Raw genomic sequence first — 26,192 nt, 5'->3', positions numbered from 1 at the left:
CTGGTAAAGATTCCAAACCTCAAGGAGTATTCACAGTTGACAGCTCTTGGCAAAGGAAGCCCTCTCCTCTCTGGTCAGCATTAAGTTCAGGCAAGTGCCTCCTCCTAGCATGCTCCGCTGAGTCGCCGGGATGTTTCCTGCTCAGTTCCCATAAACACGTTCCCAGAGCATTTCCTTGAAGCGCCGGCCCGCAGGAGCGGGGGGCGCGGGGCGGGCGGGCCGCGCGGCGCCATTGGCGGCCGGGGAGGTGTATCCCGCGCCCGCCTCGCGGTTGGCTGCGGCGTGGGGCGGCGGCGCCGCCGGACATCGGCCGGAGGAGGGGCCGGGGCCGCACGGCCGTGCCTCCGCTGCCCCGCTGCCCGAGGTAGGTACGGCGCTGCCCGGCGCTCCGGGTGTCAGCGAGCGCTGCCCGGTGCCCTCCGCCCTCCCTCCGCGGCGCCGCCCGTTCACACCGCTTCTCCCTCTGCCCGCCGCCGCCCCTGTGCCTTTCTCTGCCGCTCTCCAGGGATTTTTTCCCCTCCCGTGCGTCGCCCCTGCTGGCGGGAGGCCCCTCGCTGTGCTGCTGGGCACTGCCTCAGCCCCAGTGATGCTCGGGGTGGTGTGACCCGCTCCCAGCACGGCCGAGGAGGCAGCGGCGCGGTGCGGCCCCGCGGTCACTCGACGTGCTGGGGAGGTCGGGGAGGGTTCCCAGCTCTGCAGGCTTGGAATGCTGAAGTTAGTTTCACTTTTACAACGGGATATGGATATCGCTGTGACTGAGGCTGAGCACACACAGGGAGGCATGCAGACGAACTCCTGGCCTCCCAGGGGTCACCCGACTGTTTGCTCCCTGCCCGGACACCGGCGATCCCGGTGCAGGGCAGTGCACTCCCGCTGGAAGGCGTCGCTTCTCTCCCTGTGCAAGTCCTCAGTGTGAGGGAAATTTGCTTCACTGCAGGTTTGGATATGAGGTGCAGTGTTTTAGTACAAACTGCTCTCGTCTTTATGTTTTAGTATGTAGAGATAGTGACATGGTGTGATAAGGCTTCCTGTTTTTTGGGAGGGATCATTATGCTCTTTGAGAGCCCTCTTAAGCATGCTGAAGAGAAGTGTCGCAAAATACCTCCAACTTCAGTACAGTAACCTTTGCTGGTGGACAAATGTAGCCATGGTAGGAAGACCACACCTGGAATTGTTATAGATGACTGTGTGCTTCCCTTCATGCCGTCCTTCGTGTGCTGGTCCCTCTGTTTCAGCAAGCCTGGAGTTAAACAGGACCTCTGAAGTCTTCAGGTATATAGAGATTTTACAAGTTTGAGGCATGAGGACAAACAGGATTTTCCAAATGATTCAGATAGAGAGATTCATATATTATCAGTTAAAATTGTGTTGGAAACAAAGTTCACATTTTTGAAGCCTATCTCTGAGATTCACGTCTTTTAATCACACAAGTATCTGAAGGCCCTAGGCTCCCAAGATACTTGATGCTGGACCTGGCAGTGTCCCTGCACAAATAAGCAGTGGAATGTAGGCTTCCCTGGGAGTGAAGAGGATTGGATAGAAGATAAAGGGGTTTTCCTCTGCAGTGGGAATCTGTTCTAGGGAAGCTTTTCTGTTTTGCAGAAAATTAAGGCAAAAACTTTGTCACATGTATGCTGACTGCTACTCAGTAGTTAAGGTCTTGACCTTATCTTGAATTATTGGCAGGTATAAGCATTAGTTATGTAAAAATACTGTTTTTTAGTCAACTGCCTTCCATACAGCCTGTGTTCTGCTTTCTTTCTGTGTGTTTGTTACTTCTGACTGTTCTTGATGCAAGTATTGATGGTCTTTGCATGGTTTATGGTGGCAAATAAATATGATTGGAAAATCTAAGTTTCCAGAATTCTTTTTAAGCCTTGATAAAAATTAGCTGTATAGAAGGCATTAAAAGCCTTCCTTTACAGTAACCAAAACAATTATTCAAATTGGAAATTTGACTCTAAGGATACCTTATCAGACTGAGATGGAAACAAAATTCACTGAAACAAAATTCAATTCATGTCTCACAAAAGTAGGATTTAACTGGAATATGAAGTATCTGGTTTGTGTTTTACAGCAGATGCTAAAGGAGACCAGAACTTTCACACAAATAATGTCTGAATCGTACACGTACCTGTATTGTTTTATTACTTTGTCTTTGCTGCCATCAGGCTTTACCATGCTCCGAGCCTTTAGTCACACAAATGGTAGGTGTGTGTTCCACTACACCAAGTGTTGGCATCATCGTAAGTCTGTGCTGGCAATCAGGAGGGAAGATGTCAATGCATGGGAAAGAAGAGCACCTCTAGCACCAAAGCATGTTAAGGAGTTGACAAAGATGGGATACAAGGTCTTGGTGCAGCCATCAAACCGGAGAGCCATCCATGAAAAGGTAAGATCCCATTTCAAAAGACACAAACAACATCATAGTGCAGTTGTTAACCATAATAAAGGAAAAATAATATTCATGGCCATTCATGAGAAAACATATCAACCCCTCAGAAACATGTAAATTTTGTTGTTAAATGAGGAGTCATGTGCTAGTGGAAAGGAAAAGGATTGGTTTGTTTAGCCTTTAATGTAATATTGGTGCCATGGTGGGTTTTTGGAGTTGTTTTTATGAATTTCGTGTCCTGTCATCACTCTCCCTAGAAGTTCTAGGTTCTTTTGAAGTAGAAGCTTGGGAATTCCTTTAATATTGGTGTTTTTGTCTTCTGTTTGTGAGAAGGCAAGAACTCTAAAAAATCCTGTATTTTTTAAAAGATCAAGAAAGATGAATCTGGTGACTTCCATTCTTGCTTCAATCCTATTCCTCATGTGAAATGAGGAGGTTTTTTTCTTTAAGCTGTGAGCTTCAGGACAGAGAGGTTTTACAAGTTTTGTAGTATCAGTAATACTCCGCTGTAAGATGAACTGAGAAAACAGATGAAACTTGATACAAAAGTAGGGAATTAGTGATTACTTGCACACTTTTTAATTAAGCCACGGTGCTTTTTTCATCAAAGCACAGATCACACTATGTAAACACATTTCCTTAGATATTGCTCTTCAGCTTGGACTTGAGCTTATACAATTTTATAAACTCATATATTATCAGTCTTCATGTTTTTGAATTTTTCATATTTCTCTAAACTTATTTCCAAGTATTTGAGCACCTTACAAAGGACTGTTCATTATTGCAATACTACAGATTACTTTAAATTTAGTAAAATATTCTTTTGTAGTCTGTAAATTTAAGATTAAGTACTTTACGAATACATAATTGTAATTTGGCATCATATAATAGGATAATAGCATGGGAATTCAATTTGGTACTTGATACCTCTTTATCAAAAAATTTTGTGAATGTATCACATGCAGTAACTTTTTTCTGCTTGGTAGAATTATTTATTTTTCCTCTGTTCTAGTTGCTAATATCCAGAGATATGAATTTAAGAAAACAAAAATTTTCTTTGATTTTTCTCTTTCATAGGAATATGTCAAAGCAGGTGCCATTATTCAAGAAGATATTTCTGAGGCTTCTCTGATAATAGGTGTGAAGAGACCTCCAGAGGATAAATTAATCCCCAAAAAGAACTATGCCTTCTTCTCTCACACTATTAAAGCCCAAGAGGCAAACATGCCCCTTTTGGATGAGATTTTAAGACAGGTAAATTATGTCATGTTGAAGATCGTTGTCAGTTAACATGGGTTGGACACTGGACTTAATGCTTAAGTGTGATCAAAAGCTTGGTGCCTAGTATGTTTACTTCCAGCACATGTACTTGTAGATAGCTAACAAGGACAGTTTTCAGTATCCTTTCCTGAAACTGTGTATTTCTCAGAGGATTTTGTGTTTGCAGTGTTACTCTCTTTATGTGCATAAGGCAGATAAGTTGTGAGCATAGTGTGCTCAAGAGAGGCTCTTTCTCTCTGAGTGCAAAGAGTTGTTGGTAAGTTACTAAGCTGGAGTGCGTATTGGCGATTTCAGAGGAAGGCAACCAGTTCACGCAGAAATGAGCAGCCTCTTGGCAGAGGATGTGAATGGGCCTGCAGCAGCTGGAGTGGCACATTGGGAAGCTCTGTGCAAAGAGAACAGAGAAAGTGCAGGGACTCTTTCAAACAAGAATCCAGTGCAACTGCTATGTTTTTTATTTTAATGCTTAAATCTTGTTAGGATATATTTGCTTTTCCTATATTAGCCATCAGACTCTATCACAAAGAATGACAAAGGCATGTGAAAAGGTAGTTCCTGGGAGAGCAACGTGCCACAGACTGCATTCACTGAAAATTTTAATACTCAGTTTGCTGTGTATTTTCAGGAAATTCGACTGTTTGACTATGAAAAAATGGTTGATCATAAAGGAATGCGAGTTGTGGCCTTTGGAAAGTGGGCTGGTGTAGCAGGTATAGTGTATAAAGTAAAGGCAGGCTTGCATCAAGTGACTTCCTGTAATACTTCTGGTTGTCTGTGCTTCCTGAAAGTTGAGGCTTGCAATGTGTTTTTAACTGCATTTTAAAATCTTGCTTTTAACAGCCTTTTTCCATTCTGGTTCGTGCCTCCTACTTTGACATGAGACGACATGTCAAATAGTCATGTGGATTCCTGACAAATCTAATATTTTATGCTGTTGTCTTGAAGTCCTGTTTGTCCATTGAACTACCTGGAGCAGACTAAATATCAAGAGATCAACTGATTAGGCTTTTGATTAAAAAAAAGGCTGCTGTCATTCCCGAGAGCTTGAACAACATCTGTTTGTCACTGTTATGCATTTAATCTGATTTTTGGGTGGCATGGTTCTCATTTCTTTCTACTGAACTTCAACACTGTTCTTCAGGACACTCTTTTATTTCCTTCTTTGGAATCTGGTAGTGTGGATACACCTCATAAAAGGATATTAATGGTGCCTAAAGGCATAATGGGCCAAGAACAAGTTTAAGGTCACAGACTGCTATTAAATTGCTCCCTCTCTGGTTTTGTGTAGACTTTCTTTAGACGTGAAGTATTAATGTAAAAACATAGGAAAAATATCTGGGCTGATATGAGGCTTCAGTCAGTCTCTGCAGTTTCTAACAATGCATTTTTGTAATTAAGACTGATGGTCCAATTTTCTTTTTTTTAACAACAGGAATGATCAACATTCTACATGGATTGGGTTTACGATTTTTAGCTCTGGGTCATCACACTCCCTTCATGGTAAGAGTATGTTTGTATATATTTTTCTTTAGCTAAATAATATTTTGGCATCTGCTAATTATTTGTATTTGAATATGGAAAATATCTTGATGGTTCTGTGCCTTTGATTTCAGCACATTGGGATGGCACATAACTACAGGAATAGCAGTCAGGCTGTGCAGGCAGTACGGGATGCTGGGTATGAAATTTCACTGGGACTGATGCCAAAGTCAGTGGGGCCCTTAACGTTTGTGTTTACAGGCACTGGTAATGTTTCCAAGGTAAGAATTGTCTTCAAGATGAAATGCTATATAGTTGTTAATAGAAATTCTTGGCATTTGATTTCTATCAGGTTAAATGAGTTGATGGGTTCATTTTGTTTGCTTTTACTTCACATTTTCCTTTGACAGTAACAATTTTTAAGTACCATAAACTAAAATGTTTAATATGAGATCATGCTTGACCAGGTTGACATGCTAACTTCTTATCAATGAAAATGGATTAAATCTTACTGATTTAATTTGATTTATTTACTGATGATTTCTATCCCCTTCTCTCCCCAGTGTTGACTCTATGCTCACAAGATAAATGAAACACTCCATTAAAGTTTGGGGGAAAGAATTTTTTTTCTCCAACACTGGCTGAATTTTTATGTCTGCATATCATTGACTTGGCTTACAAGTGCTTGACTTCAGGGCTATTTTCTGTGACAGGGAAAAGACTTACCCCTGATTTTGGCAACAAAGATCAGTTAACAAGGCTCCAGCTATAAAGTGAAATCACTGTCTGCATAAATGTGTTCTTTCTAGCCAAAAGGATGGTGTGTCTGAAAATCTTTTGGTTGTGATTACAGTTCATTGAGGAAGTAATTTTGTAGTTCCTGGCTTTAGAACAGCTTGTTTGAGGAAGAGTGGCTTCAGGGATCTTTCCTAAAGAGAAACTGCTCCTCAGAGTGGCAGCAAAACCCTCTTGTGGCTGAGTGGAGGCCTCCCAGCTCAGCCACTAGAAATAAGAACCAGGCATTGGATTGTGGTTTAGGAATTCTGCAGTAATGGCGAATGATGTAAATTCCTTGCACACAATGCCCAGGCAGCTTAGTTTTGGGTGAGCAGGGGTATGTGTGAAACAATGTGTACATCTCTGGAGATGTTCTCTGGGAGGGCTGTCAAATTGTATGTGGCATTTTATATATTTTTTCAAACACCAAATGAGCAGTGTTACATAACATTTATGATCTACTTATTCTATTCTAAATCCTACTTCATGATTTCAGGGTGCTCAAGAAATGTTCAGTGCTCTCCCATGTGAGTTTGTGGAACCTCATGAGTTAAAGGAAGTTTCCAGATCTGGAGGTATGCAGTGACAATAGTGATTAAAAACACTGAAGCCCTTTTTGTTCAAGTATAAAAACTAATTTTTAATTATTGTTTTTTTAACTTCAGACCTTAGGAAAGTCTATGGAACAGTATTAAGTCGTCACCATCATCTTGTAAGGAAACGTGATGGACAGTATGATCCAGTAGACTATGATAAACATCCAGAAAATTACATTTCTCGCTTTCACATTGATGTGAGCATCTCTTTTGTTCTTTTATGAAAGGTTTTCCATGAATGTTTGTACTTACTACACTTTACCTATTCATCATTTGAGAGAGCATTAACTTAAAATGCTAGACCAGGTGCTTTCAGCTTCTGAAAGTACTAGGTGAGAGCATCAGGCATCTGTAACTTTCTTTGCAGATTGCACCCTACACAACTTGTTTAATTAATGGCATATACTGGGAACAAAATAGTCCTCGCTTGCTGAGTCGGCAGGACACTCAGAAGCTGCTGGTGCCAGTTAAATCTGCTGCTGGTGGAATGGATGGCTGTCCTGAATTACCACACAGGTAAGACACTCATTTCACATGTAACAATTTTGCAGCACGATGATTAACTTGTAATGTTGGGCAGTTTCACCACAGTATCTAGTAATTATCCTGTTTATTTTACATTGTTCCTTTTGCACATTTTACAGTGCCCCATTGATTTTGCTCTTGTTCTTTTGTGCTTTGCAGTCTTGTTTTCATGGTTTGAAGTTTTTGAAAACATCACAGTAGAAATGGTTAGCAGGTATCAGCTGTTTTTCTGCAGAGGTAATTCTGCCACTGATCTTCATACAGAATCCAATACAAACAAAAGTTTGATATCTGGGAATGTACCTGCTGCACTGGTATTGGTTGAAGTTTCTATGCCTGAGCAGAGTTTTAGGGAACGTTCTTCCTACCCTGTCATTTGTCTTGTACAAGTTCAATAGCTGTTCCTTAGCACCTCTTATTTCTGCAGCAGATGGTGGAAATGCTTCACAACCCTGAATAGTTTTAGGGATAGAATATGAGGTGCAAATCAAGGGTTAGTCTCCTTTCAATGGGGGTGGGAGCTACCCTTTCTTTAATAGCCCTATCATAGATTTGGAGAGGACACAAAAATATCACCATGGTGAAGAGTCAGGTCTTTGTCTCTTCTCTGCCAGCTCTTTGTGGGCAGCGGTGCAGGGGCTTTGCACCGCCTAATTAGTGAATTGTCTCATCTGTCTTCTTCTCAGAGCCAGGATTAACAGAAACACGGATGAAACAGTTTTTCTCATGTTCGGGCTTGGATGTTTATTATATCTTATCAGAAAGTACAGAAAATATGACAGCACTTCCAGCTCCTTGCTAGAAGTAAGGAAAATGGCTACAGAGGCAACTACTACAAGGTCTTTTAAGGCTAAGCAGTCCAATAGAGAATTAACACCTATATTATTTATACTTTTGACCCAATAACTACATTCCCATAACCCTTAGAGTGATACTAACTGACCAACCAGAAACTACTACCTGAAATCCATGAAGAAGAAGGAAGAAGAAAGATGAACAAAGTAAGAGACAATGCCCGAAAATCTCCATCTTGTCCTATACCTATTACTATACGATAAAAACCCGAAATTTAAAAGCCATCACCCTGTGAAAGCACACATTTCTAATTCACTGCACACTCGTGATTTCTACTTCACCACTCATATTTAGAACCATCTCCAAGGCCTCAGGTCAAAAGCAGTGTTTTGCAGGGGGTTTGTGCCTGAAAGCACAGAAAGCTCAAAAACTCCAAATTTCTGGGATCCAACAGCTCTTGACACCTTTCTTTCTCTCACATGACAAAGAGTTGAAGAGTTGATATTCAGTGGAGCCAGAGGTTGTGCATTAGGCTAATGAATGCTCCACCTGCACCTGCTATCTGTGAACTGGTAGAAGGCAGCCACTTCTTTAGGCTTCCCTTTAGGATGGGTAATTTCATGCAGGACTGCGCAGGCTTGAGGGAATTGGTAGATGGAAAAGGAATGAGAGGTGTTGGCAGCACATGGCATAGAGAGAAAAGATCATGGATGAATGGATTCTGCAAGTCTTTCCATGAAATTGGATGCTGTTGATATGAATGCAAACCTAATGACAACAGTAGGGCCAATTTCCCATTATATTTCTGGATACCATTGTTTGTGTTTTGTTGACATCTAAATTGGTTGAGATGAAGAAGGCTTCAAGTCCCACAGATCTTCTCACATTTCTTTTATTTTCCTGTTCACTTGTGACTTTACATACCTGTGTTTCTTAGCAATTTCTATAATGCTTTATTCCACTCTCTGTTTTTTTAAATTGCTTTAGACTTCTGGCCATATGTGACATTTCAGCAGATACTGGAGGATCTATAGAATTTATGACTGAGTGTACAACAATTGACAACCCATTTTGTATGTATGATGCTGACCAGCATATTACTCATGACAGGTGGGAGAGCCCTTACTTTTTATCGTTTCCCATTGTAACTTGTAGAGTGAAACATTATATTGAAAAAATCATGCATTTATAACACTTCTGAAAGGTAATACCTTTCACGTACTAAGAAGTAATTTAGAAAAGCCGTTTTCTCTCTTTCAGTGTTGAAGGCTCAGGGATTCTGATGTGTTCCATTGACAATCTGCCAGCTCAGCTTCCTATAGAAGCAACAGAGTACTTTGGGGATATGCTTTTCCCTTATATTGAGGAGATGGTAAGATCTTATGTACCCGACAAGAAGGTAAAAGGCTCAGAACTTGGTCTGCTTGTTTCTTGCTTTTCTGGTCTCCTGTATACATTCAAAAGGAATCTGCTGTAGAACATAACTGACTCTGTTCTTCAAAAAAAAAGAAAAGCTTTTGAAGTCTTGAGGCAATCCTTTGAAAAGGAAACATGTGAATGAGACATGAGTGACCTGGATGTCTTAGGGATTTGTCAAGAACCCTTTCTGTAGGCAGAAAACAGGCGCTGGCAGTTCATTGCTTCTGGACTTTGCACCAGATGTAAACATCTGATTTTCTTGGGCACTCCATAATCCCTCACAGTTAGGCTGCTGTTTGAGTTCTTGTATTTTCCTAAAAGTCAAGTGATGTTGATTGCAGCCGGAAGTATTTTAAATGTACAAGGTATTGGTATTGTTGCATGCATTTAAATTTTGCTTAAAATCTTAATATTTTACTTTGAGACATAGCTGGTGCTAAAATGAACTGATTTGAAATAACATATCTCCACAGCTATTATCAGAAGGCTCAGAACCTCTTGAGAAACAGAATTACTCACCTGTTGTTCGAAATGTAAGTTTTGCAACTTGGCACTCCTCTTGTCTTCCCCTGCTTTGAAACATGCAGACACATAAAGCCCTCAAAATCTGTTTCATGTGTTTCCAGGCAGTGATTGCATCCAATGGCACGCTGACACCTAAGTATCAATATATCCAGAAACTGAGAGAGAGCAGGTAATGTAGGCTCTTAAGGTTTATTCGATTCAGGATTTAAAAAGCCACCCTTCTGCATTCTGTCTCCCCTTTTACAGTCATTTATTCTTGCGTCTTGGTGTAATACATCTGTATTGCACTGTGTCTAAATGTCTTCTAGGGTGATCATTTCCTTATTTCTTCATGGACATTGCCTAAATCATTAACGCATGTTGTTAGTAACTTATATTGAAGTTGAGAAAGTGGTCATTTTTCTCTTTCTTGTATTATGAAAACTGTTTTACCAGAGGCAGAAGGCAGCCACATGCTAGTATCATTCTGTTACTCCTTGCCCTTTTGAAATGGATGTAGCATCCACTCATTTGAAAGGAATGGCTGAAAGCAAAAGGCTCTTGAATATTCCTTGAATCTAGTTACTTCTTGTATGGCTCAAGTGCTGTTCTGTGTAGCATTGTTCTGTGACTGGATGTATTGGGGAGACTCTGAGAGTCTCAGACTCAAGTTATATTCATGCACCTACAGCTTCAGCTACCACTTCATCCACACCCCGTCACAGCAGTTATGTGCCAGTGACAGCCTAGAGTGAATTAAGCTAGCAAAAGTATAAATAACCTGCACATCCCTTCCATTCCCCTTACTCCCTTACTCCCTTACTATTAACAAACATCTATAGTTTACATATGAAAAATGTTAATTTCACCATAAGTGGGTTCATGTTAATGGTCAGTGGCAGTTATACTGTAATTCTTATAAAAATTTCAATTGGTCTGACCATAAGCACTGCCGGCACTACACACTAGAAGTAGTGTGTTGACTTCTGCATCTCAATTTCCTTTGGGAACTTTAGGGCTTCTAGTTATGAACTTGTGCACGATGAACTATAGGTGAATTTTCCACACTAAGTGATGTGCTATTTGCTTCTCAGACGCTTCAGCTCATAGTGATTTTTGTTCTGTGCTCTTTGATAGACCCTCTCAAGAGGCTATCTTAATAACTAACTTTTTAATTTCTCACACAGTGCAATGATCTGATATTTTTTTAGCTTCCTCCATAATCACTTGCATGGTCTTGTGTGAACTACCATGAGAATCTGGAAATTATTTCCAAGGGTGTTTTTGTGGGTAGATTTTTGATATTTCTGGAAATCTGTGTGCTATATGTGATGCTCATTTGTTCATTGGTGTTGTTCACTTAGCTGTCAAAAAAGCAGGACCTGCTAACAATACCCTCCTTTATTTTGCAAACTTCAGAGGTGATGCAAATGAAAGAAGGGGTTTACTGCTTAGGGTGTGGTGGTTTAAATAGAGATGTGCTCTTGTCAGACCCTATAGAAATTATGTGGCTTTACCCTATAGGAAGGTATTATACTATGTCCAGTTTAGTTTCTGAGGGTTCTATTCAGACTAATTGCTAATACTCCTTTAAGTCTGTGGACATTCCAGATACAGGGCAGCCAGATTGAATAAGCTGAACTCTATTGAGTGCCAAGATTTACCAAACTCATCTACATCTTTGCACCCTTACTTGCTTCTTAACTCCTACTGGTTTCTCACCTGCAGCTGCAAAAGCACATCACATTAACAATGTAGATGTTATTTGTGACTGAATTATTTAAACTTATTTATAGAGAATAGGCATAATCTGGAGCTGTGTAGATTCTGTTCCTATACTTGAGGAGTCATTTGGCAGGTCATGTTTTTGCCTCTCCTAGAGTAAACATGCTGTGTTTGATTCAAGTGTGACTTCATTCTAGACACTAGAAAAATTTTTGTAAATATGACAAGTTGGATTGCAAAATCCAGCTTGCTTTCATATAAGAATTGCTCCTTCATCAACACTCCAAGCTACTTATCATTTCTGTTCCGTAAAACATGGAGAGGAATTATTTTCTTCTTCTCCTCTGTACCATAAGGGTACAGCTGTGGAAGATGTTATGATAGGGGGAGGAGGAGAAGGAGGAAGTCCTTGGATTTGCAGTATAAAAAGACATGGGCTTAGGAGACTATCTCTGAATGTATTAAATAATGATTTAACTTTTTTTTAAAAAATATCAAATCTGCAAAACTTTTATGAAGGTCAAAATTCACAGTAATCAACAGTAATATTTTATTAGAGACTTGATACATTGATACATACCATTCAGATTTAATTATCTGAAAAGAATGAAAGAAAGCCTTTTTAAAAAGGCTCTGAAATAGGAGGAAAGGAGGATGGAACATCTGAAATTTTGGAGAGTAATTAAGGCTTTACAGTACTGATACGGTAGGCTGGAATGTGCTTCAGACATATGATGTAGATGTATTTGGCATTAACTCTCTTCACTTAGAATAGTCTTTCAATGGTATTATTTGAGGCCTTGTGCCCTTAAATGTGCTCAGATACGTCCTGCCGTGCTTTAGGTTGGGCAATAGTGCTCTGTTTGTCTTGCTATTAGGTGTTGCTCTGGCAGACTTCTACATCATCTATCATTGTTACAGCTACTTTTGAAATGAAGAAATACAACCAACAAATTGACTTTCGGCTTCTATGAGAAGCCTCAAAAATATCCGAGGCAAATATTATTTAGTAGACATGTGGTAAGTCCTCTTCTAAGGTCAGCAGGTTACAGCAGAGTGGACATCAGGTAAAGGTCAGGATTCTTTCTGAGGCATAATCTGCAATGCTGGTATAAACTCTTAGTGGACAAAGGGGAAACTGAGGATCTTGCTTATATGCTTATGAAGATTCCCATGAGAAATCTTTGTATCTTTGAAAGTCCTACTTATTTATTGAAATTTATTTTCAAGGTATGGGATAAGAAAAGCCAAACTTCAACATCCATTAATTATATTAAACAGTAGGGCAGTGAACAGCTTTCTTCAAAAATAAGAAGTGCTTTAAGAGTTTTCTCTTTTGCTAAATAATTTTTGTCTATGTAGTAATATGTTAGACAGTTTCACAGTCCCGATTTTGCAACTTAATGCAAATTTAGGCTAAAAGGAAAAAACTAATTATAAACAACCAAAATGTGTTGATTTATGCATTTCTGATAGCCTATTTAAACAACTGCTGAGTGCATTATTCTGTTTGACAGAAAGAAATGCAAAATCTGATGTGAATACATTTTATATTGAAAGTCAACAGATCTACTTAAATTTATTTATGAGACTAGTAGTAGTTAGGTTGAAACACTGTGATGGTTTTCAAATCTGAGTCCTTCTCTGCGATGATGATTTCTTAGTTGGGCATTAACTTTTATTTGACTTTTATTGATTATCACGTTCCTGTAACGGCCTTATATGAACCTAGTATAATTTACACAAAATATGCTTTCACCAGCATAATTCTGTGTCCTTTAACAGTTACCTGTGATGTAAAGGGAGCAAGTTAGAGCTTGGACTCCCTTTCTGACAGCCTGACATGAAACCAGCGACCCTCAAGTTCTCAGATTACAATAACTTGGCCACTGGGAAAAATACAACTGAGGAAAGCTTTGATGAATAGCTAGAAGAAATTGGAGGAGCAGTGGGAATGTTGATGGATTTGATGATGTTTATGTTAGAGGAAAGAAACTAGAAGTTATGCAGCAGAAGAATGGAAGCAGTACTAGATACTCCTGGATCAGATAGCTAGGACCTTAACTCTTGGTCTGAATAGAGCTCTTGGTTTGCAGACTTACTAAAACATACTTCTTTTGTTAACCCTGGCAGATTACAGTTTCCTTCTGTGCAATTTTTAATTTTGCCTGTAATACCTTCTAGGGAACAGGCTGAGTCACTGAAGATGAGTGTTGAGAAGAGGGTTTTATTGCTTGGATCTGGCTATGTTTCTGGCCCTGTGCTTGAATATCTCACTAGAGATTCCAACGTTGACATCACAATTGGTATGTAAGAATTTGTTTTCATTTCAGTATTATGTCTTACTGAAGCATGTGGCAGAACCCTTCTCATAAATAATAAATTGGTGTGGTTCTGAGAAGAGATAAAGAAAATCTTTGTTATTATGCACAGCAGAAAAGGATTTTTTAGCTTTATGAGCATTTTGAATTTATATAATTGATTTGAAAATGACATAGCCATGTTAAAAGTCAACTGTTTGTAGGGAAAGTATTTTTTTCTTCTAACCTGCTTTGGGCTTGGGATTGGTTTTGTAGATAGTCAGTCACTTTGTTGGTGTTTGGCTGTGTTTTCAGCCTCACACAACAAGAATATGAAAATGTTTTTATAGACATCTGTATGAATGAAGTATCTGCTTTTCTTATAACAAGCGTCATGGTGGTAAAACTTCAGACCCCAACTTTCCCATGAGCACCAAATGCCAGCTTGTTTATTCCTCTGTTTTGGTTTTATCTCTAGTTTATTTCAGGCTGAGCATCTCAGTAATCCTTTTTTGTACCCTCAATGATGACTTAGGACTTCAGATTTAAAACTCAATCTCTATTGCCTTATTGCCTGAAAGCTACTTTTTCTGGGAAGTGGTTTCCCTTAAAACTTATTTTTATCACTCTTCATGTTGTTCCTGGTTTTAATATTTTTTTTTTCTTTATGCTATTTTCATACTTGGCTGCTTTCACTACATTTCATGTTCACAACCATAGTACTTTTAACCCCTGGGAAAAGATTTACTAGGAGAAGACGGGAAATCTAGGAAAGCTGCACCCTTGTTATGGGCAGTGCCAGAGATGGTGAAGAGGGAAGGATTATAGCAATGTGCAGTGCCCACCCCCTTGTCACTGCAGAGGTTGCATCCACTCCCTGCAGTGCAGTAGCAGGAAGGGAAACCAGGTGAACTGGAAGATCTGTTTTTCCAGGCACTGAACAAACATAGCCTCTTATCTGGGTAGCTTAAAAACATGCAGTTTCTACAGCACACACACACACAAATAGCATGGAAGGAAAGAGACACAAAGATATTACTTGTTTAATATTTGACAGCAGGCAATTAGGTGCAGAAAACACAAAATGCACATCACAGTGCCATGTTTGGTTTCCTACTTTTGGGCTACACCACTTTAAATCCACATGATGAAAACTTTAATTGGGAAACCTTCATGTAATCAACTTTTTTTAGTTTGAATTTGTAGATGATTTTGCCTAGCTCTTTTCCCTCAGCACAATTTGATTTGTAGGGTATAAAGAATCACCTTCTGGTAATGTTTATTTTCCATTTACTGTGAAAGGGCCATAAAGAAATAAGGCCCTAACTTAGCGGTACAGATGCTTTTAATTCTCCAGAAGCTTGTGCTCTGCCTGCTGTCTTCTTTGATTGTTGCTTTTCCTGCCTGTGTTCTCTGGTTTGTGCTGGCAGCATGGTGAGCTATGAAAGGAAATTAGTCAGATGTAACAAATACTGGTTGTGTTACTGTGGTTCTCTTTTTCAGTTCTGCTTTCCTTACAATGGTAAGTACTGATGCCTTTTAATTCCTCAGAAGCCTGTGCCCCACATACTATCTTCTTTGGCCACTCCTTTTTTGTTCTCTCTGGCTTGTTCTGGCAACATGGTGAGCTGGGATGGGAAACCAGTCAGTGGTGGCAAATACTGGTGGTGTTATTATGGATCTCTTTCAGTTCTGCTTTTTTTATAATGGTGGTTAAGTGAAGGCAGGCAGAGACTGGTTTGTCCCATTTAGTTGTAATACGCTATTTGGGATTGGGAGAACTAAGCCATATATAAATATTAAAAGTAGTCAGTTTGAACCTTTTACTCACACTTGACCTAAGCTAAAGCTTAATGTTTCTATCTTTGTCATGTTAAAAACGGTGATTGATATGAATTGTTTTTTTCTTTAAGCTATTTAGCTGTTCTTTACTGTAAATAGGAATTCTGCTAAAGTGTATTGAAAGAGTTTAGGAGTATTTCTTTTTAAACATGTGGAATGAGGGATTGAGTAAGTTTTTCTGAACATGTTTGTTTACTAAATGCCTGATTTTTCTTCAACTATTAGTGAAGGAACACATGCATGCAACTGATTCTCTTTGGGAAATATGGCACAATTATACATGGGTGTGCTTTGGACTTAGCTTCATCTGTAGCTAACAGTTTATTGTTTTACTTTTAAAACAGTATCTGTCATGAAGGAGCAACTTGAACAATTGACAAAGAAGTACAGAAATGTTACTCCAGTTCATATGGATGTCCTTAAACATGAGGAAAAGCTGTCCTCTTTGGTGAAAAAACACGACCTTGTGATCAGGTCAGATTTCTGTGTAAAACGTGATAGGCTCAACCCTAAGTCGTGCTGCTTCTTTCTCCTAGTTGATTGACCTAAATCAGCACAAACTTTTTTTTTTAAATGGCCAAGATGTGGGGTCATATTTGTGTATGTAGGTAGTTGTAACTGGCTGCTGCCTTCTCATGTAGGGGGACAGCAGAACTTTAAAAGAGATTTTGACTTCTTCAGAAGTGTTCGCCAGTTAGGTGGACTCCCTTGTTAATGTGAAGGGCCAGTTGCATCCACAGCTTATGTGTCATTCACAAGAGGAGGCAAAATTATGACCTCTTGGTAATTTCTTCTGAATATCCCATTAAGAAAGAACTCATTCCAAATATTGATACAGTGAAGGAACTTCATAGTCCATTTTGTTTCTTTTGCCGTGGTTGTCATGAGTGTTGCTTCCATTCCATGTAGGGTGTGCTTTTCACAAAATAGTTCACCAAGATCTTTGTAATGCAAGCTTTCTCAAGGACAATTTTGCATCTTCTAAACCTCCAGCATGCTTGTTTAGAACATGTCTTTGGAAAGAGGTCAGTGGTTTGTGTTTTACTGAGAAGTGTGACAAAAGATGCTGTCTCAAGGATGACTCTCCTATTGTTCAGTGCCCTGTTCTGAGTGCATACAGCAATGCTGTCCTGATGGTGTAGTTTCACTTTCATAGGTATGGAACTGCTCAGGGCAAGGCAGGTATGACTGTGTTTTGAACTATTACTTGAGCTCTTTTGTAGGCGTTAAAAACATTTGAATGTCTTTCCAGTGACAGGATAAGTAACTAGTTGGATTTTGATGTTGCATGATTCTCCTTCCTTTGTAGTTTGCTGCCTTATTCAGCACATCCTTTCGTTGCTAAGAAGTGTATTGACAACAAAGTGAACTTGGTAACAGCCAGCTACTTGACACCAGCCATGAAAGAACTTCAGGAAGGGTAGGTGTGAAAGTAGCATCTCCGTGGTGTTGCTTCCTTCTTTAGTGTGTTATCTGAATATTTTGCAGTCTGTTACACCTGCAGGGCTAATTGTGAATTACTGCTTTCTTAATTCTTTCTGCTTCTCTTTCTGTGACGGAGGACCAAGTAACTTTCCCAAAGGTGCATGTTGCAGAGTGGAGCAATAGATGCATACCCCAACCTGGTTCGACTAATGCTCTAAATAATTGAATATATTTTTCTGCCTGCATCATCCTATTTCATGTGCCTTTTCCTCTTCCCTCAGACCTATTAAGATGTTTGAGCTGGGCTGATATTCAAGCTGAGTAGCTGTTCTGTCATATTCTACCAGAAAACTTGTTTGTCATCCTTTGCCTTCCCTTAATAAAAACTCCTTCTTGACTTATTGTACCTACAGTAATCTCCTCCTTCATGTTCTTCTTTTGGATATGGCTACTGTATAATTTTCAAATTTTCAAGATTCTAACTACGCTAGTGTTTCTGTTGTCCTACTTGCTATATGCTTGGAAGTTGTTCTGTGCAGGGAGCTTCATTTAGGTGCTCCTCTGATTCACAGTACTGGAAAATCTGAAGTGCATTCAAGTGAAGAATTGTGCATGTTGTGTCTTTACAAAAAGAATATAGAAAAAGCTAGACTGGTAGAGAATCAGTGTTGCAAAAAGTGAGCAATATTTAGGGGCCTCTCCTACCATTCTTATTGAGACTATAGCATGCTCTCAGGAAAAAAATTAAAAAGGGCACTTCTCATTTGTCAAAAGACAAACTGATTTTGAAAATAAAATAAATCCTCAGATTGTGGTGATAAGTGAACTCCTCTGGAACTGTAGGAAACTTCAGGAAAAAAAAACCCCAAATACTTGTAATTTTGGAAAGCAGGCCTTTTTCTTTTTCCACCAGCACTTATGTTCAGAGAAGTAAGAGAAACAAAGATTAGAAGACTCTTAGATGGTTGTCACTTTTCAGGATTTAATATCTGCTTTTGTTTCTTTATTCTCACAAGCTGCAGACAGTGCCCAGAATTTACTGTGTTGGAGAAGGTTCACTGTGCAGATTGGACAGCTTTACAGAATAAAAGGCCAGTAATAGTGAATATTCTGATGGCTCTGTATTTCTGTTATTTTTAGTGCAGAAGCTGCTGGTATTACAGTTATCAGTGAAATGGGCTTGGATCCTGGTCTTGATCACATGTTGGCGATGGAATGTATTGACAAGGCAAAAGAAGTTGGTGCTACGGTAAGATTAGCGGGTAATGCGTAGTTCTGCCAAGATTATATTAGTGAAGTTGTTCTTTTAATACCATGCAGGTTTAGAGCATGTCACTGATGCCTAACAGACTCTGGACATTTTACTTTTTCGGATGCTTTGGATTTCATAGCTATTAATTCACTTGGCAAGATCATCAACTAAGATGGCCTTGCCCTAGTGTGTTCCTCTCCTGTACAGGCAGTGCCTGCAGTTTTCCCCTCCCCACTGTAGATCCTTCTGATCTCGCCTGTTTGGGGGATAACACAAACAAAAATGTTGAAGAACTGATGGGGATTCTTCAGGGTAGATCTCTATGCATCCTGATCTGTCTTCTCTTCATTGTTTCTTTCCTGTGGGTAAATCTGACAGGTTATATCGTACACTTCTTTCTGCGGTGGCCTACCAGCTCCAGAGCACTCTGACAATCCTCTGAGATACAAGTTCAGCTGGAGTCCACAAGGAGTGCTGCTGAATACAGTTCAGTCTGCTACATATTTAAAAGATGGAGAGGTGAAGTAATGGGAAAATTTTCATTTAAAACCAGACAAAACCCGCGGTATTTGGCTAAGGAAGGAATTGGGACTTGTAAGATGCTGTGTTTACTTTCAAGCCAGTGGCAGTCAGTTGCCTAAGCCAGTTGTATAAATCACTTAGTCCTGTGTTTGGAGCATGATGATACCTGGCTGCTGCCAGCCTTATTCTTACTTACTATGTGGAAACTGATTGCCAGGAAGGAATTTTTTCTAAAGACTAAAGCACTGGATTGGAGTTGATTTTTCAATTCCTTTTGGGTATTGCTTCTGCTACTTAATTGCCCTGTCTTTGGCTCTGTGAAGCAAAGGTGAGGGTGCTTTTCTACCTAGTTGTGTTCGTAAATCAAACAGCTTCATTTTGTACTTGTACAATGCATAGTAGAACTCTTGTTTGGTGCAATGTGTAATACCAATAACCCACTGAGTGGGTTTTGTGAAATGCTTTTTGGTCTATTTTATAGAAGCTCTGTTTTTCTGTTTGTGCAGGAGTCATTACACTTAACCTCACAAATGTCGGTGCTTCTGTTTTATGTAAACATTGTAATTGATTTGTGCAAAGCTATTGCAAGCCATTATCACATTTCTGTTTTCCAGCTCTATTTCCACTGCCACTTGCTCGGAGTAGATACTGCAATTGTCAAGGAGACTACCTTGTATAACCACTGTAAAGTTTAGCTAATTACCTAAAACCCTTTGATCTGCAAAAGTTAGAAATCTTTTGAAATGTAATATTTTATGTTTTATGACATTTTGGTGCTCTATTGTTCTTATTGAAGTAAGAAAGGAGAAATTCAGGGATTGTACCTTGGATCATTATTTAAAAAGCAATGAAGTATAAGTTTCAGATGAAAAGGGTTCTTGGAAAATGTTGAAATATTTCTAATTTAATTCTGATACGGTTCACCCATTGGTAGGAAAAATTAGATCATGCATATGAATGAGTCATTATGTGAGCACTAGATGAGCTTGTCAATAAATTCTGCAATTTTTCCTTCTTGCTACTAAATACTTGTGTCTTTGACTATTGTGTAGGATTCTTTCACACACCTGTCTTGCCTGGCAAACATAACAAGATCTTTTGGCATTGCTGCAGGCTTCACTAATTTAGTATTTCTTCTATAAGTAAACCTTGTCACTTTGCTCAGAAGTCAGAAAATGAGTTTGTATTGATGCTGCATAGCACATCTGGATTTTAGGTGCTTGAAGGAAGCAGGGTTCAAGGCTGTGGCTGGAATTGGTAATAAGAGAGCTAGTCACACATTTTTTTGTTTTCCTTCCATGGTGCTTTGTAGCTTCAAGTAAAGATACACATGAACAGTGATTTTATATCTATGTGATATCACTTGATCTATTTTAATCTTTTAAAGAAAAAAGGAACAAACATCCATCATTCTGTTTATATCTGCCTTCTCTCACATATAAAAAACACCAAACCAACCCTAAACAAAATTATAAATTCTTTGACCAAAAAGCAGGGAGCTCACGGGTGGAATCTCCTATCACACTGGTGCAGTTAGGGACATGCTCCAAAATGATATTAATGTAAAGTGAAATGGGAGCCTGCCATTTTAATATAAGTGCAGCAGAAATTAACTGTGTGTGAGAAGAACATGGCTTGTTTTAGCCCTTTAATTAGTAATGGCTGACAAATTGCATGCTCTTCCTGCATCAGATGAGATTAAATGGCTTGGGCAACTGCTTTATTTAGATTGAGCCTTTGTTTGCACTTGGAAGACCAAACATGTTTTTCCTGTTTTTGAACGTACTTTATCTTTTCTGTTCTAAAATAAGTTGAATATGACTGCAACAAAATAATATTTGCTGTTCTTTCACAAACTTTAGATTATCAATATTCCACCTGGAGGAGCGTTACTGGATTCTGTTACTCCAATGGATTTTTTCCCAGGATTAAACCTGGAAGGTTTTCCTAACAGAGACAGTACAAAATATGCTGAGCCATATGGTATTCAGACAGCTCGCACTTTACTGAGAGGCACCTTAAGATATAAAGTAAGTTGTTGGTGTTACTAGCAATTATTGTTTTCCTCAAGAGATTAATGTTATATACAAGAAAACTGTGTATTTAAAACTCAGCCTTTTATAAGCCTGCACTTGCTATTTATGAACTCCCCATTATCCCAGTTGAGAGACAACTGAAAGCAGTTATCTAATTTTTTAATGTATTTTACCTGCTGTATTTAATAGGTATTTGTTGCAAAATGGAAAAATTGTTTTATTTGTTTTAGACAGTTGGTCAGTTTTCTTGCATAATCTTTGTTTCCTCTTTTTATTCTGGTTCTGTATCTCGTGTCAGATCAGTAGATTTTAAAAAATTAAATAATTCTGTTTTCTTATATTCTCAAGAAAAACACGATGTAAAAATACTACAGAAAATTATGATTTTCCATCAGTCTGAGAAAGTTTTTCATTAAGTAACCAGAAATATTAAATTTGAGAAGCTTTATAATTTTGGTCAGCTAAGTAAAATGTTAAGAGATAAATGTGTTTTTTTTCTAACTGATGAGTCTTTTCCTTTCATTTGTTAGATGTCCAAAGCAGAATCAAAACAAAATATTTTTTTATTTCAGAGTTTTTTAAAATTTTTTTTTCTGTCAATATACATTAAGAACAAGTAAACCTAAAACCATATTGAAGTTTTGAAAAAGCTTTTATGGATGCTGTATTATGTCTGTTAAGGCTTATGCCAGGGTTTAAGTTATTGTTATTTGTCCATAGCCTGAGGAAGGTGTATGTCCTTTTTGTCTTAATTCCTCTGTTGCAATTCAGTAGGTTTTTTTCTGTATTTCTGGGAGGGAGGCTTGCTTAGATAAAGGCATGGAAGAAGATGGAAGGCCAATATGGGGGAAAAGGGTTATAAATTGCAAGAAACTCTCATTCTTTTCAGAATGTAAAAATATGTGGGGGGCATCTATCTTGTAATAGAATCCTAATATGACAATATCTATTCTACCATTTGGTGCCTGGTAAAACTTTCTTCTTTTGTATGTGCATGCACAAGGAACTGCAAAAATGTCAGGGTGACAGGTCAAGTGGTTGTCAGTGTGCTGCAAGAATGCTGCATGGTACTGACATGCCAGCACAGAGTGCTGAGCAGGACAGAAGTTAGTGTTGGCCCTTTGCACATGCTGCAAAGCATGCAGAGCAGAAGCCGATCTGTTCACTGAGGAGGCAATCATCTCCTGAAAGTGCCTTGTAGATAAGTTTACACAGCTAATGGAGTCAGTTTAAAAAGAGGTGTCACACAGAAGGATCTCACTACAAGGCCATCTAAACTGTTAACCTAGTGCTCGTGGAAGTGACTCCTAATTTAATTAGTCTTCTTTCCTCCATTCTACTTTTTTAATGTTTCTAGTCACTTGCATGTAAGTGCCCTCACTATCAAGCAGCTGTGTGGGAATGTTAATGGGATACAAAAAAAAGCAGAAATCAGTTAAGACTTCTTTTATTGTGCAGCCTAATACCATCTTTGCAGTTCCTTTTAAACCATTCTACTGCTTTGTCTGTCTGATATTCCTGAAGATGAGAAATAAGCACACAGGATTCTTACCTTTAAAAGCAGCCTATGTGAGGTTCCCACAATCCCAGTGGTGTGAAACTGGGTGAGCTGAGTTATGTGTTGTGCTCTATGTATTCAGTAGTTTCTTTGTGGGCCAGCTGGCTGATACAACCCCACAGTGACGGCCTGGGATTTCGACTAGTGCTGGCCAGCTGAGCCCTGTGATCTCAGCAACCAATGGTACTTGCCATAGAAGCATTCATGACAGAATAAGCCATTAAAAAAGATATTGAAAAGTGGGGAAGGGGTAGAGAGGGGCTGGAGAAGACATTGCTCTGTGGTAGTGTCTTGGTTTGAAAGACAGGTATTTGCTAAGAAAAGGCAAGAGCCCCTTCCCTGAGATAGAGAATGCAACTCCCTTCCAGTTACTACAGTTTTGGAATCAGGGTCTCTCAGGCAAAAGATACGGGGATAGGAATAACAGTTCTTCACTGATATCTAACAAGGCAGAAAACAACAACAGCTATAAAAATTGACAACAAAACAGAACAGTGTAGCTCAGTTCCAGTCCCTTTTGGCCACAGGCCCTCTCTCCCTGCGCTCAGTTCCCGGTGCTGTGGGCAGGGCAGGGCCCGCGCAGCTGAAGGCGCTGGGTGATGGCGGCAGGGCCCAGGGCTGAGAGGGATGGAGGAGCCGCTCCCCCCTCACGGTGTCGGTCGTGGTGCTCGGCAGAGAGTCCGGAGGTAGTAGGGTGAAGCGGGAAGGCAGCAGGGCGATGTCTGACAGCAGGGAACGTGGCTCCTGGCGTTGGGATTGCGGGAAGGGTGCTCGGTAGCAGCACTGGCTGTCTTCTTCTGACTCCAGGAGCGAGCGAGAGAATGAGAGCACAGGCGGCTGCCCCCACCTCCCTTTGCGGTGTTCCCCCTCTCCCCACCCCCTTCGAGAGAAACTGTTACTAGCTAGGGTGTAGCCACAAACACTTAGCATAACAATGGGAAAAAATTCCACAGAAAGAAAAGGGAAAGAATCAATCCCCAACAGGCAGTAACCTCACTGGCATCAGGTTGTTGTGGCCGACTTCCCAAGAGAGTAATACTTAACTGCCAGGATTATGTCTATCACTGCATTTAAACCAAGGAGAAATACCTCAGTTTCAAGCAATTAATATATTTAATGGTATTATTCTTTTGTTTCAGGGATACTCCAGAGCTATGGGGGGCTTTGTAAAACTAGGGTTAATTAACCCAGATCCTTATCCTTTGCTAAGCTCAACTGCGCCACCTCTAACCTGGGTGAGTTACTCTGCTTACTCTGCCTTCTTTCCTCTGTTTTATTGATGGTTTTCTTATTGCTAGACTTGGGTGTACTTAGCAATGAGAATCTTGTATTGCATCCTGATCTTTGATTTTTTTTTCCTGGAAATTAGGAAGACTTTCTTCAGCAGGAATGAAATAAGGTGCTGGAACAGGTTCCCTGATAGATTCTGGAATGTCTGACATTGGAGGCTTTCAGGCCTGAGCTAGACAAAGTCATCGCCATATTTCTGTGAATTGTCTTAGGTTTTTCATTAGTTACAGTCTAGTCCTCAGTGCTCTTGAGTTTTCAGAGTTCATATTGTTACTGGCTTGTGATCTTCAGTAAAAGTATTTTTTAGAGCATCAAGAAATAGGAGATCATGCATAAAGGAGTATATTATCATTTTTTTCTATTGAAATTCTGTACAAGCATTTTTATTGGTCTTCTGTTATACTGCTTTTTCTGTCTTATTTTGGGTGCCTTACCTCATCTTTATCTCCAAGCCAAGACATGACTCTGATGTGCTGCTTTTACATTTGACAGTCAATATTTTCATTGTCTCTGTGGACAAACATGGTATTTCATATTTCAGTATGGGGTGAAGAGAGCTGAATGTCTTGAGTGTTCTCAGAACCAAGAAAGCAGAAGGTGAAGAGGCCACAGTCTTGCTTGTATCTGACTAACATATAGTATTGGGAAGATGAACAAACTCTAGGAGTTTTTGGGTGGCCAGATGAGAATTACGTTTTTTTATTATTATTTTGAGATTATTTTTGTCTACTTTCAATTTTAGAGTTGATGTTTTCAAATTTTCTTTGTAAAGACACTGGAATTTCCAGTTCTTCTAGCCAATGAATAAGTATACAGTGTTATGTAATCTGTAAAAATAGCTATAAACCCATTGTTCTCACTGCAAATATTTTTTTTTAGTGATGTTTTTACGTCTTGGTACTTTACCTGCTTTGCTGGGGAAGTAGAAGACAAGGATTAACATGACTCTGCAGTTCTTGCTTATTTCATATCTTGCTCATAGTTCTTTTTATTATCCACTTTGCTGTGAATGAAGCAAGTAGTGATTAGCATCTAGGTGGCACAAAATGGCCTTCAGATATGCACAAGTATCATGAGAAATCTCTTTGGTAATACTAACAGGATTGCCAGAGCCTTGTTCATCCTATTGGTCTGTTTCCTTCCTTTTGAAAAGGACATTCTCCATTTCTAGACCAACTGAAAAATATCCCATTTCTAAGTTTTCTCTCTGTCAGTCTCCAGGTGGCTTCTCTTTCATTCTAATATTCTCCTAGTGTTCCTTGTTTATGTAGGTTGCTATGTTCTTTCTTTGCTGCCAGAGGAAGGGATAAGACTGAAAATGTAGGGGGAAGCAGCTGAGGGGTGGGGTACAAAGTCTTTTAGGGAAAGATAAGCCCCATTTTCACCTGCTGTGATTAAAATTCTCAAACTTTCTCATTTTCCCAGCTGTCTTCTCAGTAGTCCTAGATTTTTACTGATCTCAGTCGAGTAGTTCTCAAAACCTTGATGAGATGGAGTGGGAACAGATATGGTCAGGCCTTCATGAACGTTTTTTGTTTTCAAACAGAAAGAGCTCATGTGCAAACTGGTTGGAATTAAGTCACCTGCTGAGCACCATGTTCTTAAAGAAGCTGTATTTAGCAAACTGGAGAAGGACAAAAGTCAGCTGGAAGCAGTGGAATGGTAAAATGTTCCAGTGATTTTGAAACTTTAAAAATAAAAAAAGAAATGTTTGCAATTCTAGCCATTTTGGTTCATGCTGAGACTGTTAAACTGGCATGCTGAACAACTGGAAATTAAAAAACGGAGATGGAAATGCTGACAGACAATGATGTATGACTTCCTCATTTTTTCTGCCAGGTTAGGTTTATTGGGAGATGAACTGGTTCCAGCGGCAGATTCCATTGTAGGGGCTCTTGCAAAGCACATGGAGATGAAGCTGCCCTTTGGTATGTGAGAAATTCCTTTTCATGGATTTGAATGGAACAAGGCAATATATCTTTTATAAGCCTTAATTTGATTAGTTTGCTCACCTTCATTAATAAACCTTCATGATAGGTTTTTCAATGTACTGTGATGTTCCCTACTTCCCCAATTTATCCTTTTCTTTCCATGTTACGCTTTTAGTTTGATCTTAGTATTCTGTTCTTAATAGTCCTTTCCTTCAGTTGCTTCCCTGATATACATGCTGTGTATGTGTAGTGCCTGGTTCTTCAGGAACCTCATCTTCATGTGACTGAAATACAAGTAATGAATATTTTGTGTGCTTTTCTCTTAGGCACTGGAGAGAGAGATATGATTGTTATGAGAAGTGAAATAGGTCTCAGGCATCCTTCTGGCCATTTGGAAGACAAATTTATTGATCTGGTTGTCTATGGGGATAACAAAGGACATTCTGCAATGGCTAAAACAGTAGGATACCCCACAGCTATTGCTGCTAAAATGGTTCTAGATGGTAAGTGGCTATTCCAACTTCAGTAACAGTATTTCAA

General features: G+C 39.4%; 1 protein-coding gene across 3 annotated transcripts in view; it reads left to right on the top strand.

Moving 5' to 3' along the window:
- Positions 1-301: 301 nt before the first annotated feature.
- AASS (aminoadipate-semialdehyde synthase) overlaps positions 302-26,192 on the top strand; it is a 28,841-nt gene continuing 2,950 nt past the window's right edge. The window contains exons 1-23 of one of the 3 annotated variants that reach the window (XM_014877710.2): positions 302-364; positions 2,172-2,392; positions 3,473-3,649; positions 4,302-4,386; positions 5,109-5,176; positions 5,290-5,436; positions 6,429-6,507; positions 6,598-6,725; positions 6,896-7,044; positions 8,836-8,958; positions 9,109-9,220; positions 9,741-9,800; positions 9,894-9,961; positions 13,681-13,802; positions 15,983-16,112; positions 16,948-17,058; positions 18,204-18,312; positions 18,694-18,834; positions 20,700-20,867; positions 23,571-23,666; positions 25,268-25,383; positions 25,561-25,649; positions 25,979-26,155. In XM_014877710.2, the coding sequence (XP_014733196.1) occupies positions 2,180-2,392; positions 3,473-3,649; positions 4,302-4,386; positions 5,109-5,176; positions 5,290-5,436; positions 6,429-6,507; positions 6,598-6,725; positions 6,896-7,044; positions 8,836-8,958; positions 9,109-9,220; positions 9,741-9,800; positions 9,894-9,961; positions 13,681-13,802; positions 15,983-16,112; positions 16,948-17,058; positions 18,204-18,312; positions 18,694-18,834; positions 20,700-20,867; positions 23,571-23,666; positions 25,268-25,383; positions 25,561-25,649; positions 25,979-26,155 (2,668 nt within the window). In that variant the 5' untranslated portion in view covers positions 302-364; positions 2,172-2,179. Of the gene's footprint in view, positions 365-1,895; positions 2,393-3,472; positions 3,650-4,301; positions 4,387-5,108; positions 5,177-5,289; positions 5,437-6,428; positions 6,508-6,597; positions 6,726-6,895; positions 7,045-8,835; positions 8,959-9,108; positions 9,221-9,740; positions 9,801-9,893; positions 9,962-13,680; positions 13,803-15,982; positions 16,113-16,947; positions 17,059-18,203; positions 18,313-18,693; positions 18,835-20,699; positions 20,868-23,570; positions 23,667-25,267; positions 25,384-25,560; positions 25,650-25,978; positions 26,156-26,192 lie in introns of those variants that run through there. The other 2 variants (XM_014877709.2, XM_088165714.1) reach the window with 2 other exon arrangements.

The sequence above is a fragment of the Sturnus vulgaris genome, chromosome 5, assembly GCF_052056855.1.
Source record: "Sturnus vulgaris isolate bStuVul1 chromosome 5, bStuVul1.hap1, whole genome shotgun sequence".
NCBI lineage: Eukaryota > Metazoa > Chordata > Aves > Passeriformes > Sturnidae > Sturnus > Sturnus vulgaris.
This window is presented reverse-complemented; position numbering and strand designations above follow the sequence as displayed.